A 15,345-nucleotide genomic window follows, 5' to 3' on the forward strand; every position below is an offset into this window, starting at 1 on the left:
CACCGCCCCCCACCCTCCCTGGAGCCCTGCTCCCCAGCCTGACTTTCTACAACTGTTTCTCATCCACAACATCCCTCACACCCTGCCCCAGGCCCTGCTCCTTCCTTCCTATGCCACCCCCTGAATTCCTGACTTCCCTCAACCCTCTGACGGACTACTCCTCCACAAACAGGTCTGCAGGCGGGCACTCCCACCCACAGCTGACCCCTTATGGTCAGTGATTAAGCAACATCTGGGAGCAAAGAGAGGGGCCCTTAGGATCCCAGCAGCTTAGACCCCCTTTCCAGCCAGCGCCAAGCTCTCTCTTATTCACTCTGGAAAGATAAACGGCTTAGAAATTCCTAAGAGTAGTGAACTGCTGATAACAGGACGCTGCTGTTTCTGGCCTCCTTTGCAGGCTGGAAGCCAACAAAGCTCCACGAAACCTTGTTTACTCCTCATTCATCAGACGCAGCCCTGGAGCTGTCACTCCAGGCCCAGCTGAGCAGGATGTGGGGCCCCTGCTGCCCTGTGCGGGGTGGCCTCAGGTTGGTCTGCCTAGCGACAGGCAGAGATGCAAATGGTCATTGAACAGGTGGCTCTTGGCCCATCTGGATCCTACTCTGGAGCACAAATCATGAAACTTTGCTTCATGTAATGCAGAACAGACAGGACCCCATTGTTGGATCTCCCAGATGGGCTGGGGCCGCAGCCCCTGGTGAGGGCTTCTTTTATCACACCCTCTTGCTATAGATCCCTCAGCAGTGTGTGTGTGTGTGCATGTATGCGTGTGTGTGCATATCATTTCTTCAACACTCATAATTATTTTAAGTGCTTTGTTTTACAAGCTTCTTTCATTTTAATTCTCACAACAATCCCACGAGGTAACTATTATTACCTCCACTGTAATAATGAGAAAACTCAACCAGAGAAACTGAGTAGCTTGTCCATCATCACACAGATAATAAACACCGAATCTTTTTTAACTAAGACATTCTTCTACCATCCATTCTGCCTACCCTCATGGAGAATGTACCTTGGCGGGCACAGTGGCTCACACCTGTAATCCCAACACTTTGGGAGGTTGAGGTGGGCAGACTGCTTAAACCCAGGAGCTCAAGGCCAGCCTGGGTAATATAGGGAGACCCTGTCTCTCTGAAAATGTTTTTAAAAAATTGGCCAAGCATGGTGGCATGCATGTGTAGTCCTAGCTACTCAGGAGGCTGAGGTGAGAGGATCATTTGAGGTAGAGGTTGTAGTGAGACACTGCACTCCAGCCTGGGTGCCAGCGTGAGACTCTGTCTTAGGAAAGAAAATGCACCTTGCCTCTTCTTCTAACCCAGGCCTTCTGCTCTGATCACAATGAACCAACTCATTTAGGAACCTGAGGAGAGGCTTCTCTAAGTTGCCACATCCTGGAAACATCACCTGGTCCAGGTACCAGTGGATACAGCATCACAGTATCAGGATCCCTGGGTCGACCTGACCTCTGTGAGTTGCTTGGCATCTTTTGTCTGATTTCCTACTCATCTAGGCTTGTGACTGGAGCAAACCTTGCTCTGGCTTCTTAGGAGTAGATATCAGGGAACTTTGCACTCCCTCTTCCTCTCATCCCAGGCTAAGTGGGAATGGGAAGTGAAGAAGTGAATGGGCCGGGCTGCAAGGGGCTGAGGAAGGAGGAGCCCCGCTCTTCCTCCAGACTCAGCTTTGCCATGAGGTTGTGGCCTCTGTTTCCTTTGAACAAGATATAATTAGGGTCCAAAGCGCTGAAAGTGTTTTGCTCTGAAATGACGAAATCATGGCAGGGAGAGAGAGAAGAGAGAACTGAGTGGAAAGTTTTCTTAACCAAGTCTTTACAGCTTGGCTTTCAGCCCCTGAACGCCTGCCACCCCGACCCACTCTGGCCAGTTTATCCCTTAGAAAGAAGCTTCTGAACGGAACAAAGAGGCCCTTAAGTGTTTCCCTGCCCAGATGCGCTTCAGCCAAATGTCAAGCTGTTTACATCCCACGGGACCAGTTCCCTGGTGTGTTGACAGGGCCCAGCCTGTGGGGGCAGGCCTGTCCAGGGTGTCCAAGACAACAGCAACAGGGCCTGGGGCGTACTCACTGCACAGGAAGCAGGATTTATGGAAGCTGTTGCCTTCACACTGAACCTCTTCGGCAAAGTAAACCGTCTTCTGACACACCCCACATTTCTTGCCTCCTCCCCAGTTCGGCATTCTGAAAAGGGACACAGAAATGGGAATTAATTTTACAGGGAGATGGAAATATCTCAGATTGTCCATGACAGAAATTCAACAGCCAGAGCCGGAGGAGAGAAAGATAAGGGCAGAATGCCTAGTGGGGCCACCAGGCCTGGCAGAGCACTTTCTGCTAGCTCTCGACAGCATCCTCACACGTTACTCAGGGATTTCCTCCCCCAGTGTAATCAACAGGTCTTTACAGAGCAGCTGCTACATTTTCAGCCCTGTGCTAGGCACTCTGAAGGATATGGATCAGTAGAAGAAACAGGCTTTATAAAGAAGGCTGCAGCGACCATAAAAATGGACTGCCTACCCCTACACATGTCTCAAAGAGAATGTGGAAGGGAAGAAGCAGACAGACCACAGCTGGGAAAATGCAAGTCCATTTGTATGAAATTCACAAATGGGCTAAACTCACATTGTCAAGGGATGGACACATGGGTGGAAAAGTTACTACAGAAAAGCAAGGGAATGATGATCACAAGCTTTTACCCTAGAAGAGTTACCTCCAAGGGAAGGAAGGGACCATGACTGGGTGGGAGACCAGGCAGGCTGGCAAGGCACTGCCTGGCAATGCTTTCCTTCTTAACTCGGATAGTTGTCATATGGGGGCTTACTTTATAATTATTATTTGAACTGTACATTGTGCACACTTTTGTATATAAGCTATAGTTCACCACAAGAAAAAAGGTGTTTTTTTTTTTGTTTGTTTGTTTGTTTTAAAAAAGCAGGGCTGGGTGTGGTGGCTAATGCCTGTAATCCCAGCACTTTGGAAGGCTGATTGGGCATATCACCTGAGGTCAGGAGTTCCAGATCAGACTGGCCAACGTGGCAAAACACCGTTTCTACTAAAAATACAAAAATTAGCCAAGTGTGGTGGCATGCCCCTATAATCCCAGCTATTCGGGAGGCTGAGGCAGGAGAATCGCTTTAACCTGGGAGGTGGAGATAGCAGTGAGCCAAGATAGTGCCACTGTACTCCAGCTTGGGCAACAGAGCAAGACTCTGTCTCAAAAAGAAAAAAAAAAAAAGAAAAGCACGGGGTAGGCACACAGGGCAGAGTTATCAAGCTTCAGAGGAGGGGCTTTTACAAAATCAGATTTAGTAACACCACCCCACATCTAATGAATTATAAGCTCTGAGAATGAGGTACTTGAGAGAATGAGGTACTTGAGTCTGAATTTTTAACAAGCACCCCAGGCAAACAAAGCAGGTGGCCTGGACCAACTTTGAGATGCTCTAGATGTTGGTTCAGATCTGGGGTCCCGATGCCAGGCAGGTTTGGCTCAATCTTGATCCTGTCACTCACTGGCTGTGTGACCTTGGGCAAGACAGTCAGTCTTTCCAAACCTTGATTTCTGTATCTGTTAAATAAGGATAAAAGCCGGGCACGGTGGCTTATGCCTGTAATCCCAGCACTTTGGGAGGCTGAGGCAAGCAGATCATGAGGTCAGGAGTTTGAGACCAGCCTGACCAACATGGTGAAACCCTGTCTCTACTAAAAATAGAAAAATTAGCCGGGTGTGGTGGCACCCGCCTGTAATCCCACCCACTCAGGAGGCTGAGGCAGGAGAATCACTTGAACCTGGGAGGCAGAGGTTACAGTGAGCCAAGATCACACCATTACACTCCAGCCTAGGCGACAGAGTGAGACTCCGTCTCAAAAAAAAAAAAAAAAAAGCAGATAAAAATCGTGACTTCACCGAGTATGTCTGGCGATTAAATGAGATATGATACGTCAAAGGCAAGGCACAGTGCCTGGCACATACACGGTGCACACAAGTCCAGGCGATGCCTCAGGTCAGTGCCCGCATGGCCACAGAGCAGCACAGAAGGTAACACTAGTGAGTGTGGAGAACAGATGGGGCCTGCTTCTCTCCTTCCATTTCACTCACTCACTCAACAGACATGGCTGAAGGAGGGAGACCGTCCTTCCAGCTCTTTCAACAGAAGTTCATGAGGGAAGGGTTATACAAAGCACCACCTACAGTGGGTACAGGCTTGGTGCCGGGGGTTGTCCAGGACATGGTGAGTAAAGGACACAGGGAGGTGCTGGGAAATAAAGGGGCTTGGAGTCAGAGGGGTCTGTTGCCTCAGGAGGCAAGGAGCCTAAGGAGAGAGCTCACGGAACCTGTGGCATGGAAATGTTGAAAACAGGGATGTGGCAACCAGAGCCCACCCTCCTGGTAATAGAGCTCGTGCCAGCAGCTAAAGAGTCAATGTCAAGGGCAGAGGGAGACAGTCTCCACTACTGGAGAGCTTCCCATCTGAGGGTGACACAGGCCTCAGCTCAAGTAGGGATCCAGGTCATGTTCACCACTCTGTCCCCATGCCCTGCATAGCACTTGGCATGTGGCTGTTCATATAGGTGGCCAGGAAATAGCTGAGGAATGAATGAAGGATGCACTGATATTGAAAGCCATGGCTTCTGGGGCCATTCTTTCTGCATGGTGAATCTCTGCAGAGCCTGGTTCCCAGTGGAGGTGCTTGGTAAGTGTTTGCAGGCTGAGAGGCAGAGCTTACTGTGGGGAAGTGGTATTGGTGATGCTGGGGGATCTAGGTAGACGGTGCCTGCTGTATAAGCCCAGTTCTCCCTTTCCCAGGTTCTGGACCAGCCACACCTCCTCAGGCTCCCACACATCGCTGACACACCTGGAAGGAATTTCTGTAACTACTCACATCCCCATCTCTATCTTCCTCAGATAACCCGTGGGGCCTGAGCCTCCAGATCCAGAGACAGTCCCCGTTCCCAGCCTCTGATGTCACACTGTTCCTTCAGCCTCTTTCTGTTCTGAGGACTGCTAGCTGCCCTTGTCAAGCAAAGGTTTGGGGCTGAAAACCATAAAATATGAAGGACAGTTAGACAGGAATGGCAGTCAGCAACGTGTATCATGGTCGGCCTAACCATCAGCCATTTCCCCCTTCTTCCTTGCTACAAATCCCGATTTTATTCAGGCCATTGAGTGACTGCGGAGATGCCCTTTCCCCAGATGGAGGAACAGAGCCTGTGTCCCCTAAGCCAACCATAGAGATTCTATTCCCCTGCCAGTGGCTGGATCAGGAACAGGCTGAGACCATTTCTGGCCAGTGAGCTGTGAGGGGAGGTCTGCTTGGGAAGCTTTTGTGATAATGTGTCCAGTTGTACAGACCCACACAGGCTCTCCTCTCCCTCTGATCAGGTGACTCAATGTGACCCTTGGAACTCAGCCACGGCACCCACACTGCCATGGACTGAATGCCTACTATGTATCAGATGGCTCATCTGCATCATCTCTTTATTTTTTTTGAGATGGAGTCTCACTCTGTCACAGAGACTAGAGTGCAGTGGCACAATCTCTGCTCACTGCAACCTCCATCTCCTGAGTTCAAGCAATTCTCATGCCTCAGCCTCCTGAGTAGCTGGGATTATAGGTGCCCGCCACTGCCACCATACCCGACTAATTTTTGTGTTTTTTTTTAACAGACGGGTTTTCACCATGTTGGCCAGGCTGGTCTTGAACTCCTGACCTCAAATGATCTGCCTGCCTCGGCCTCCCAAAGTGCTGGGATTATAGGCATGAGCCACCGCTCCCAGCCGCATCATCTCATTTCATCCTTATCATACGAAGATAAAGAATGTATGCCCACCTTACAGACAAGACAAGCAAGGCTCAGAGCGGTTAGGCAACTTGCTTATAGTCACACAGCTGGAAGAGGTAGACCTGGGACTCTAATGCAAGCTCATCTATTTCTGAGTTCTCTGTGCTCCAATCACAATGCTGTGGCCCTTGCATATTTAAGAGGGGCTGCTCGTGGTAGGCATACAATACATCAGTGCTGGCCCTCTTCCTCAGCCTTCTCCAACCCCCTGAACCAGCAGGGGACATACTCAGGCCCCTAGGAACACCCCTAAGGGAGGAAAATTCCCCCAGCCACATGGTTGGGAGCCAGTTCCAAACACTGTTTTGTTACAGACACAAAAGCCCTTCTCTCTCTGGGGGAGACCCACAGCTCCATACAGGCCTCCCCTTGTTTTCCCTGGCTCCGTGTCAGGGGCCCACATCCAGCAGGGCCCCAGGGAATCAGGACCATGGGCGGAGAAATGGGTGAAACCCAAGGACCTGCCAGTAAGGAAAATCTGCTCAGGACACCTCTTAGCTTTTAGCTAGGCTGCTCTTTGAGCCTGGTCATTTCGTTGGGGTAAGGGTAGGGGGGTCTCCCCTCAAGAGCCCAGTGAAAGGACAGGGCTCTATTGCCTTGAGATGAAAAGTGATGACTCTGTCCCTAACCAGGAAGGGTTTCAGGCGGTGCCTGTGGATGGGGTCCTGTCCCCCTCTGCCCACAAGAGGATCCCTCCAGGTGACCCTGCCTGTGGGGAAGAGGCTAAGCTGGAGGGAACCCTGGCAACAGGCGGGGGCTCAGTCTCCACTCCACCAACTCCCTTTCTGCCCAGCCCCTTCTCTCCAACAGCCAAATTCTGCCTGTAGGGAGGCCAAATTGCCTTAAAAGGAAACCTGTTTCTCAGAGTTCATGGAGTGCCTTAGAGGGACACTTGGCTCCTTCTTAATTGCCTTCCCAGCTCTCGGGGACAGAGGCCCTGCAGAAGGCTGGGACAAGAGAAGTTCCTGAGGTCAGGGTTCAGGGTGCACAGGTCAATGGTTAGGAAAACAGGAGCTGGGATTCAATCAATACAGACTCACCCCTTCCTAGCTGAATGATCTTGGGCAAGTTACTTTCCTCTCTGAGCATCAATTTGCTTGTCTCTAAAATGGACCACATACGGACTCCCTAAAACTGAGCTGTAAGGATTAAATGAGGATGTATGGAAGTGATGGCCAGCACACTGTAAGTGCCCCCCCTCTGACTACCATTCACACGACTGGCCCAGTCATACCTCCACACCACACTGCTAGATGTGGGCCAGCCGTCCACATGTAGCTAGTCCACATATGGAAGGAATGAGGCTTAAGAGGTAACATGCCAAATAGGGCCAGGAACTCCTGATTCATCTGCCAGCCCAGCAAACGAGTGTGGGACAAGTTACTTGCCCTTCTTTGGGGTTTAGCTCCCCCCAGCTGTCTGTGATGTCCCATTTCACTGTGTTGACCATCTCAACGGAGAACAGAGCTTGAATTTTCTACTGAATGGCTGAAAACACCTGGTCAGCTATTTTCCTGAAATGGCTGGAGGCTAGAAGCCTGCTGTGTCTGCTGCTATATCTTCCTAGCCTGGCTGTCCCATTAGAACTGTATCCAGATCCCCAGTTAGGACTACACCCAGATCCTCAGTCTTGAGACGAGAAAGCCAAGGTGGCAGCTCTTACAGCATCAGTGAAAGGAGAAGAAAAAGGTCACAGACTCTCGCAGTCACCCCAAATCTCATGAAAGTCAGGCTTGGCTGGGTGCGGTGGCTCACGCCTGTAATCCTTACACTTTGGGAGGCCAAGGCAGGCGGATCACTTGAGGTCAGGAGTTCGAGACCAGCCTGGCCAACATGGTGAAACCCCATCTCTAATAAAAATACAAAAATTAGCCAGGTATGATGGCAGGCACCTATAATCCCAGCTACTCAAGAGGCTGAGGCATGAGAACCCAGGAGATGGAGGTTACAGTGAGCAGAGATTACATCACTGCACTCCAGCCTGGGCAATAGAGTCGAAAAGAAAAGAAAAGAAAAAAAAAAACAGAAAAGAAAAGAAAAGAAGAAAAGTCCAGCTCAGGTGACAGGTTGAAGGAACCATCGCAGAGATGTAAAATCCCTAACTGCCAGCCACCAGTGTCTTAAGGCAAGCCCCTTCTTATCAAACCCTTCAAAACCATCCCATATCTTTATTTCTCCAGTGGAAAAATCCCATCTCTCCCATTCCAAAATCACTTATTCCCTAGGGCAAAAGAGAGACTGACGGCACAGGGCCAAAGTCCCCACCCACTTGCTCCAGTAGAAACCTGTCAGATGTTTATCTAGTTCCCTCGCATTAGCTGAGCTGCTTAGTATCTGCCAGGTGGACAGGAGGGCTGGCATCCCTTCCAATCTGTAGCTCAGCTTTTGCCTCTACGTCCCAGTGTCCAGAGAGCAGCTGAGGGCAGAGAGGGAAGGAGGGGGCCCGGCTGGTCAGGGCTCAGAGCCAAGTCAGGTGACACCTGAGAGCTCAGGAAATCAGCCTCTCCTGAAGGTCAGGGTCACGGGTAGGGGGAGAATGGTTGCCATGGAGATGGGGCAGGCATGGCCTCAGCTTTGCATATCCCACCTCATGTTTCCTTCAGAACCCTGCACACGACCCGCCTCTCTGAGAAAGTAACCAGCATCACTGAGCTACCATCACTCCAGGCCCTGTGGGACTCCAGAACTTGACTGTCATTCTAGCTCAGGGATCCTTCTCTCTATTGTATGAGTTTTCTCTTTTCAAATCCATGTCCAGTGGCCCTTGTGAGACTGTGAGCTGACAAGGATGGTGTATGTCTCTCCCTTTCCCCACTTGCCCCCGATGCCTTCTGGAGCAGAGCTCCCTACTCTTGGAGCTCAGAAGTTTGCAGGGCACAGTGGCTCATTCCTGTAATCCTAACGCTGGGGGAGGCTGAGGTGGGCAGATCACTTGAGGTCAGAAATTCAAGACCAGCCTGGCCAACAGCATTGAAACCCCATCTCTACTAAAAAAAAAAAAAAAAAAGGTCTGGGCGCGGTGGCTCAAGCCTGTAATCCCAGCACTCTTGGCGAGGCCGAGGCGGGCGGATCACGAGGGTCAGGACAGACTCGAGGACCATCCTGGCTAACACCGGTGAAAACCCGTCTGCCTACTAAAAAATACAAAAAACTAGCCGGGCGACTCAGGTGGCGGACGCGCCTGTAGTCCCAGCTACTGGGACGAGGCTGAGGCAGCCGAGAATGGCGTAAAACTCCGGGAGGCCGTAGCCTTGCCGTGAGCTGAGATCGGCCACTGCACTCCGCCTGGGCGACAGAGCGAGACTCCGCTCTCATATCAAAAAAAAAAAAAAAAAAAAATTAGTCGAGTACGGCGGACACACCTGTAATCCCAGCCACTCGGGGGGAGGCCTGAGGCAGGAGAATCGCTTGAACCCAGAGGCAGGAGGTTGCAGTGAGCCAAGATCGTGCCACTGCACTCCAGCTGGGGGAAAGAGTGAAACTGCCTCTCAAAAAAAAAAAAAAAGAAGTCTGAACGGTCAGCCACGAGAAATGGAGGTCGTTGACTTCTTTGTAGTATTTTAAAACTTCTACAGGAAATCCTGTATTATAATAAAGCCTCACAGACAAATTAACAAATGGGGTTTCCTTGTTTTTATCCAGATCTGGAATGATGTTGGTTATTCCATGCTGAACAAGATGATGTGAATGATTTTTCTTTGATTAATTTTAAAAGTTAAAGCAAATTAGCACTTAGGCCTTATAAACACAGGTTGTTTGCAGTTGACATCCCAGGAAGCACCAACCCACGCTCCCCCTACCCACATAAAGAAAGCCAGGCACACAGTTGGGGGTAGGGGGTGCTGGCAGCCTAGCTGGGGCTGAGCTCCAGCTGCTAACCTTCCATTTCTTCCTCTGTTGTCACCGCTGAAGACTCAGACACTGCCTTCTGGCCCTGGGGAAGCACTGGAAATACCAGAGTCTGGAAATGCTAGCTGCCCCCGTATTTACACACTTTACCATACATGGGAATTACTCAGTGCTGGCGTCAGACACATTCCTGGGGAGCTGCGTAGTACAGGCACGTCATTACCATATAAATTCTTGACAACTGGAAACAGCAGTCAGAACCCAGGACCCCTCCACCTCACCTTCTCTGCCCTCCCCTCAAGTTTTACTAGCTCGCTCTCTCTTTCTCAAGCAGGCTCTTTTCCAGGCTTCTTTTCTTTCTGCAAACCTGGCTCTGAAACTCAACATGCAGAGGTGGTGAAAGCATATCCATTGGTGACTGGCAACTAACTCTCAGGGGTCCCCTCTGCTCCTACCTGGCCATGCAACAGACTGAAAACCCAGAGGTCAGGAGTTCTAACCCTGAGCCATCCAAGTGAAAGATATCTTCCTTAAATAGTTTATAAGTCACTGTAAAGCACCGTGTAAAGCTGATGTGTTTCACAAAAGGCAGATATTTCCTTAGTGAGTTGATCTGGAAAAAGGAAATGTAGAGGAGCAAAGAAAAATAGTAAGGTAGTGACTGAGCACACGTTCTGGAAACAATCAGCTTATGTTGGAGTGGCAGCTTCACTTGATCAGCTGTGATCCTGAGCAAGTTTCTTACTACCTCTAAGCCTCAGTTTCTCCATTTGTAAAATGGAGAGCATCAGTAGCTACTTCATAAATTGTCCAAGATAACACATGTGAAGTATTTCTCACACTGTCTGGTATACGGCAAGTGCAGGTATCTGGTTATCCTTATCTTAAGGACACGCCAACTCTAATGCCTATTGTTCAGTTTTGTGTCTCTTTTGATATTTGGCAATATGCTTGAGTAATGCCAAATGGCTGACTTGGAGGAAAAAGTCTTTTTATTCTCACTAGCACCTCTTTGGATCCCAAAATATTTAACCCATGTGTCTTCATCTAGCCAGCCAACGTTTCACAATAAGCTAGGCTTACATAAATATTTAAAACTTTAGCAACCTGCCAGAAACGCCTTCCCAATTTGCTTCCCCCACCAGGAGATGGACAGTGAATAAAAACTATGTTGCCAGGCACAGTGGGTCATGCCTTAATCCCAGCACTTTGGGAGGCTGAGGTGGTGGTGGGGACAGGGAGGGGATCACTTGAGGCCAGGAGTTCGAGACCAGACTGGCCAATATAGTGAGATGCTGTCTCTAAAAAAAAAAAAAAAAACAGGCCGGACACAATGGCTCATGCCTGTAATCCCAATGCTTTGGGAGGCCGAGGCAGGTGGATCACCTGAGGTCAGGAGTTCAAGAACAGCCTGGCCAACATGGCAAAATGCCATCTCTACTAAAAATACAAAAAATTACCTGAGTGTATTGACAGACATCTGTAATCCCAGCTACTTGGAAGGCTGAGGCAGGAGAACCGCTTGAACCCAGGAGGCGGAAGTTGCAGTGAGCCAATGTTGCACCATTGTACTCCAGCCTGGGCGACAGAGCAAGACTGCCTCAAAACAAAACAAAAACCAAAAAAAACCCTATGCCTTTTTTTCTCTCACCTGCTTGTCAATCTACCCAAGTGGAAAAACTGGCTAGTAACTATTTGCAAGGTTTATGAGTGACCAGCAGGCCAACTCAGCTGAAAGACCATTGCTACCCCACTCATTCATCAAATATGTACTGATCACCCAGTCAAGTGTCACTACACTCCCAGGCTGCAACTCTGGCCCAGTCAGGACTCACTAGCTCCAGAAGCAGATGACCATGTGTGCAATTAAAAGAGCAAACACCTGGGCCAGGAAAGAAGGTGCTAAGACAGACCAGAGGCAAAGAGGCCACACAGCACCCCTGTTTTTCCCATTTTATTAGCAGGCCAGTTGTAGAGCTGATGGGCTTTCTCTTTAGTTTCTGTCCTGCATCCCCCGCATACTCTCCATCCCGGGCATCTCATGCCTTGCAGACAGTTCTCTCCTCCCTCTCCTCTAACCCACACTACACCCTCTGCAGGATAAACTTCCTTCCTCGTCTGCCTCCGCCCAGGATATCCTCTCCAAGGCAAAAGGGTCATTCACTGGAAGACCGTGAGCAGGAGGAAGCTGGATTTAGGAAACAATGGGTAAAAGTTGCCCATCAGCAGTTGAGGGCTGAAGACAGTCTCTCTCAAAAGAGGTAGCCTGGCCTCCTGAGCCAGAAACCAGCTGGAGAGTCAGGAGGCAGCAGTTGAGTGAGAGCAGGGGAAGCTCAGTACCATCCCCAAATCCCACCTGGGGAAAATCCCCAACATGCACTCTGAGAGGACAGAGGGAGACAGGCAGCACCTTCAGCCTCCTTAGCTTCTGGGAGATAGGGAAGGGATGGGGGGCGGACAAGAAAGAAGACAGTAACTGACAGATCACTTCTGTGTCGGAGGTTCTGTGTAACACATTCCCCAAGTAGCATCCCTGAAAGAAATTGAGGCCTTGAGAAGTTAGTTTATCCAAGGAAACCTGTGTATTAAGTGGCAAATCTGAGTCAAAACTCTGCCTTCCAAACAATCCCCCACCAAGACGCCAGGCCACCTCTTCATGATACACTGATACACTTTCTACCAGGGCCCAGTGGATTTTCTCGGTGCCACTGTGACAGTATCCCAGCGTGGGGAGGGCCTGCCCATTCATTCACTCTCAGGGAGCAGCGGGGTGGGTGGCCGGAGCCCAGGGCTCTAGGCAGAGCCGGAGCCCACTATTGCTCCAGCTGATTCCTGGGTCCTGGTTAGATCACAACAGCACCAGAACCAGAAGCATGCAAAATATTCTCTGGTCTGTACTGCTAGATACATACCTGCCTCAGAGGGCTGACTGTTAGCTAACACATTGTGATTTGCTTTAAACGCGCTCAACACCAGTCCCTTTCTTACTCCCCAGCTTTCAAGGACTGAGGCCAGAAAACACTGACTGCAGACTCTTTCAGGTTTCAGTAACCATCACCACCTAGCACCAAGATTTGGTGTAGAGAGGTTTCCATGCAGTTCTTTCGCAAGAGGGAAAACTCACACCTGTGCTCAGGGGCACAGATGTCCAAGGTCAGGTCCATGAAGCCAGATGTTTGCCCCACCCCGCCCGCAGGCATTTTCTCCCCAGCGGAGGGTGAGGGAGGGGGTGGCACGGATGCCCTCATCTCTCTGCCATACAATGAGCGTCAGTGGCGCGCAGAATCGCCGATTGTTCTGCACGACCCGCAGGCGGTTGGGGATAGCCGGGTCGCCTTGGGTCACGGACACGCGGAAGCCAACTGTGTCCAGGAAGCCCAGGAAGGCCCGAGATGGGGAGGGACCTAGTGCCTCCAGGAAAGAGCAGCACTGCCCGGGCTAACTGCGGTCACTTCTCACAATTCCCTGCCTGCGACAGCCCCGGGGGCCGCGGAGGAGCGAGCAAGACCTGGAGGCGCTGAGTGCGTGCCCAGGCGCCCCTCCGCGGGGCGCACTCACCTGGCAGCTGGCTTGGCGGCGCACGGGCGACAGGCGCTCTCGGAAGTGGCGGCTGGGTGCGCCTAGCCTGCGCGCCGTTTTGTTCCGCTCCGGGGAAGGCGTGTCCCGGGCCACGCCAACCAGTGGGCTTTGCACACTGCACCACTCCAGGGCTGATGTCATGGCGCGAAGCCCGGCGGTGCTGCCTTCCCAGGCCCCAGGACGGCCCGGCCTTCAGGGGCGGGGGCAGGAGTCGCCGACTCTGGGGGTGCCCCGCGCTTGTGCTGCGGTCCCACTGTGCGCCCTGTTGCCGCCACCGCGGAAAACGTCTTGCACGTGCGAGGGACATTTCAGGGGTTTCCTGTCGGTCAGGTGAGAAGGCGAAGATGTGACCTTAGAGATCAGACCTATGATAAACTTGGACCCCTAACGAAAGGGGTGTCCCGAATTTACATGTCCTGGTGGCAGAGGGTAAGGGACACATCTTGGGCGCCAGGGTAAGACAGACCCTTCCAAGGCAGGTCTGATTCTGCGATTCCACTCACTAGCTGGGCCCTGGGCCTAGACAGCCCCTCTGGGTTCAGGGTCATCTGTGAACGACCTGTAATCTACAGGGATATGAGGGGCTAAAAGGAGATCCTGTAGGACCCGCGACCTTCAGCAGCACCCGGCATGTGACAGACAGTCAATAAATGTAACTCCCCCCTCCAACAGCTCTTGCCGCTCAGTTTTTCCCAGTCTTCCCTGCTACCCCAAGGACAACACCTGGGAAAAGGTGTTCTCCCCCAAAAGCAGCAGTTCTGAAAAGTGGGTGCCTCCACAGAGGCTTTTCTCTGGGGCTCCAACCTTCAGTAGGACAGACACAGGCTCAGGCCACTCAAGCTGCCCCGGGGACAGTTTCCAGGGGGCATTCTGTCCCCACCTCCTCACCCAGTCCCCAGCCCTTCCTGAGTGCCCCGTGCAGGCGTTTCAGGGGGCAGAGAAGCTCACAGCCTCCAGAGCTGCTACCTGGGCGGGAGGAGAGCCCTCACCCCTTTCCTGAATGGGAAACAGCCCAGAAACCCAATGTTCTAGACAGAGAAGGAGCTCCCCAGGAGCCTCTGGCAGGGAGGGCCTAGGTAGGAAAGGAGAGCCAGATATAAAGGGAGGCATCATTTTCTTTTCATCCTCCCGGCCCCACTCTGTCCTGCAGTGCAACAAGCAAGGAGCACTGCCCTTTTTGGGAACTTGTGAATTTGGATTTGGGGGAACATGAAGAATCTGCAAGAGAAAATGGTGTTTCCAGGAATAGGAGGAGTAAAGAAGGAGTGAGAGCCTCGGGAAACAAAGCCCTGTCTTGTAGTTTATAGGTTTTTGCGAACTTGTTATACTTTATTTCTAAGACCAAAGGAAATCAAGAGCTGGTGTTGTCTTATTCTCTAAGATTGGATTCCATTATTTTCAGTGTGCAGACTGTGATGGGAAATAAACCGCACTCAGATCTGGGATGTACACTTCGGTGTGATTGCGAATGTTGTGTGGGGTGTCTCTGTGTGTAACTTTCTACTGTATTCCAGAGCATGCTCAGAAGGAACTTTTGCAGCCTCCTAATGCCCATAGCAGTTCACTGCGGGGAGGTCCTGGAAGGTTTGCTAGGCAGCTGGTCACCCTACACCCCAGGTGGCCTATAGATGCAGCTGCTACGTCTTCCACCCTGGGCAGGTGTCAAGGGTTCAGGTTCCAACCGGCTTCACTTAAAGCCCTGGTTTGCTGAATCAACTTTTTGCCAGGAATAAAGTGAAGCATCTTATGATCTAGAAAATGAAGTATTTGGCCTGTAATCCCAGCACTTTGGGAGGTCGAGGCAGGCAGATTGCTTAAACCCAGGAGTTTGAGATCTGGGGAAACCCTGTTTCTACAAAAAATTTTAAAAAATTAGCCAGGCATAGTGGTGTGTGCCTGTAATCCAAGCTACTCGAGAGGCTGAAGTGGAAGGATCACTTGAACTTGGGAGGCAGAGGTTGCAATGAGCCAAGATTACACCACTGCACTCCAGTCTGGGCGACAGAGCAAGAGTGTGCCTCAAAAAAAAAAAAAAAAAAAAAAAGATTTTTTTTAG

The 15,345-nt window shown here is 51.0% G+C and overlaps 1 protein-coding gene across 1 annotated transcript in view; it reads right to left on the reverse strand.

Annotated features, from left to right (window-relative positions):
• Positions 1-13,608, reverse strand: part of CSRP1 (cysteine and glycine rich protein 1) — a 25,249-nt gene extending 11,641 nt beyond the window's left edge. Inside the window, exons 1-2 of the mRNA XM_017896483.1 lie at positions 13,269-13,608; positions 2,087-2,199 (exon numbers count right to left, since the gene is read on the reverse strand). Coding sequence (XP_017751972.1) covers positions 2,087-2,198 — 112 coding nt within the window. The 5' untranslated portion in view covers position 2,199; positions 13,269-13,608. The remainder of the gene's footprint in view (positions 1-2,086; positions 2,200-13,268) is intronic.
• Positions 13,609-15,345: the final 1,737 nt, after the last annotated feature.

This window comes from Rhinopithecus bieti, unplaced genomic scaffold, assembly GCF_001698545.2.
Source record: "Rhinopithecus bieti isolate Rb0 unplaced genomic scaffold, ASM169854v2 scaffold_24392, whole genome shotgun sequence".
Lineage (NCBI taxonomy): Eukaryota > Metazoa > Chordata > Mammalia > Primates > Cercopithecidae > Rhinopithecus > Rhinopithecus bieti.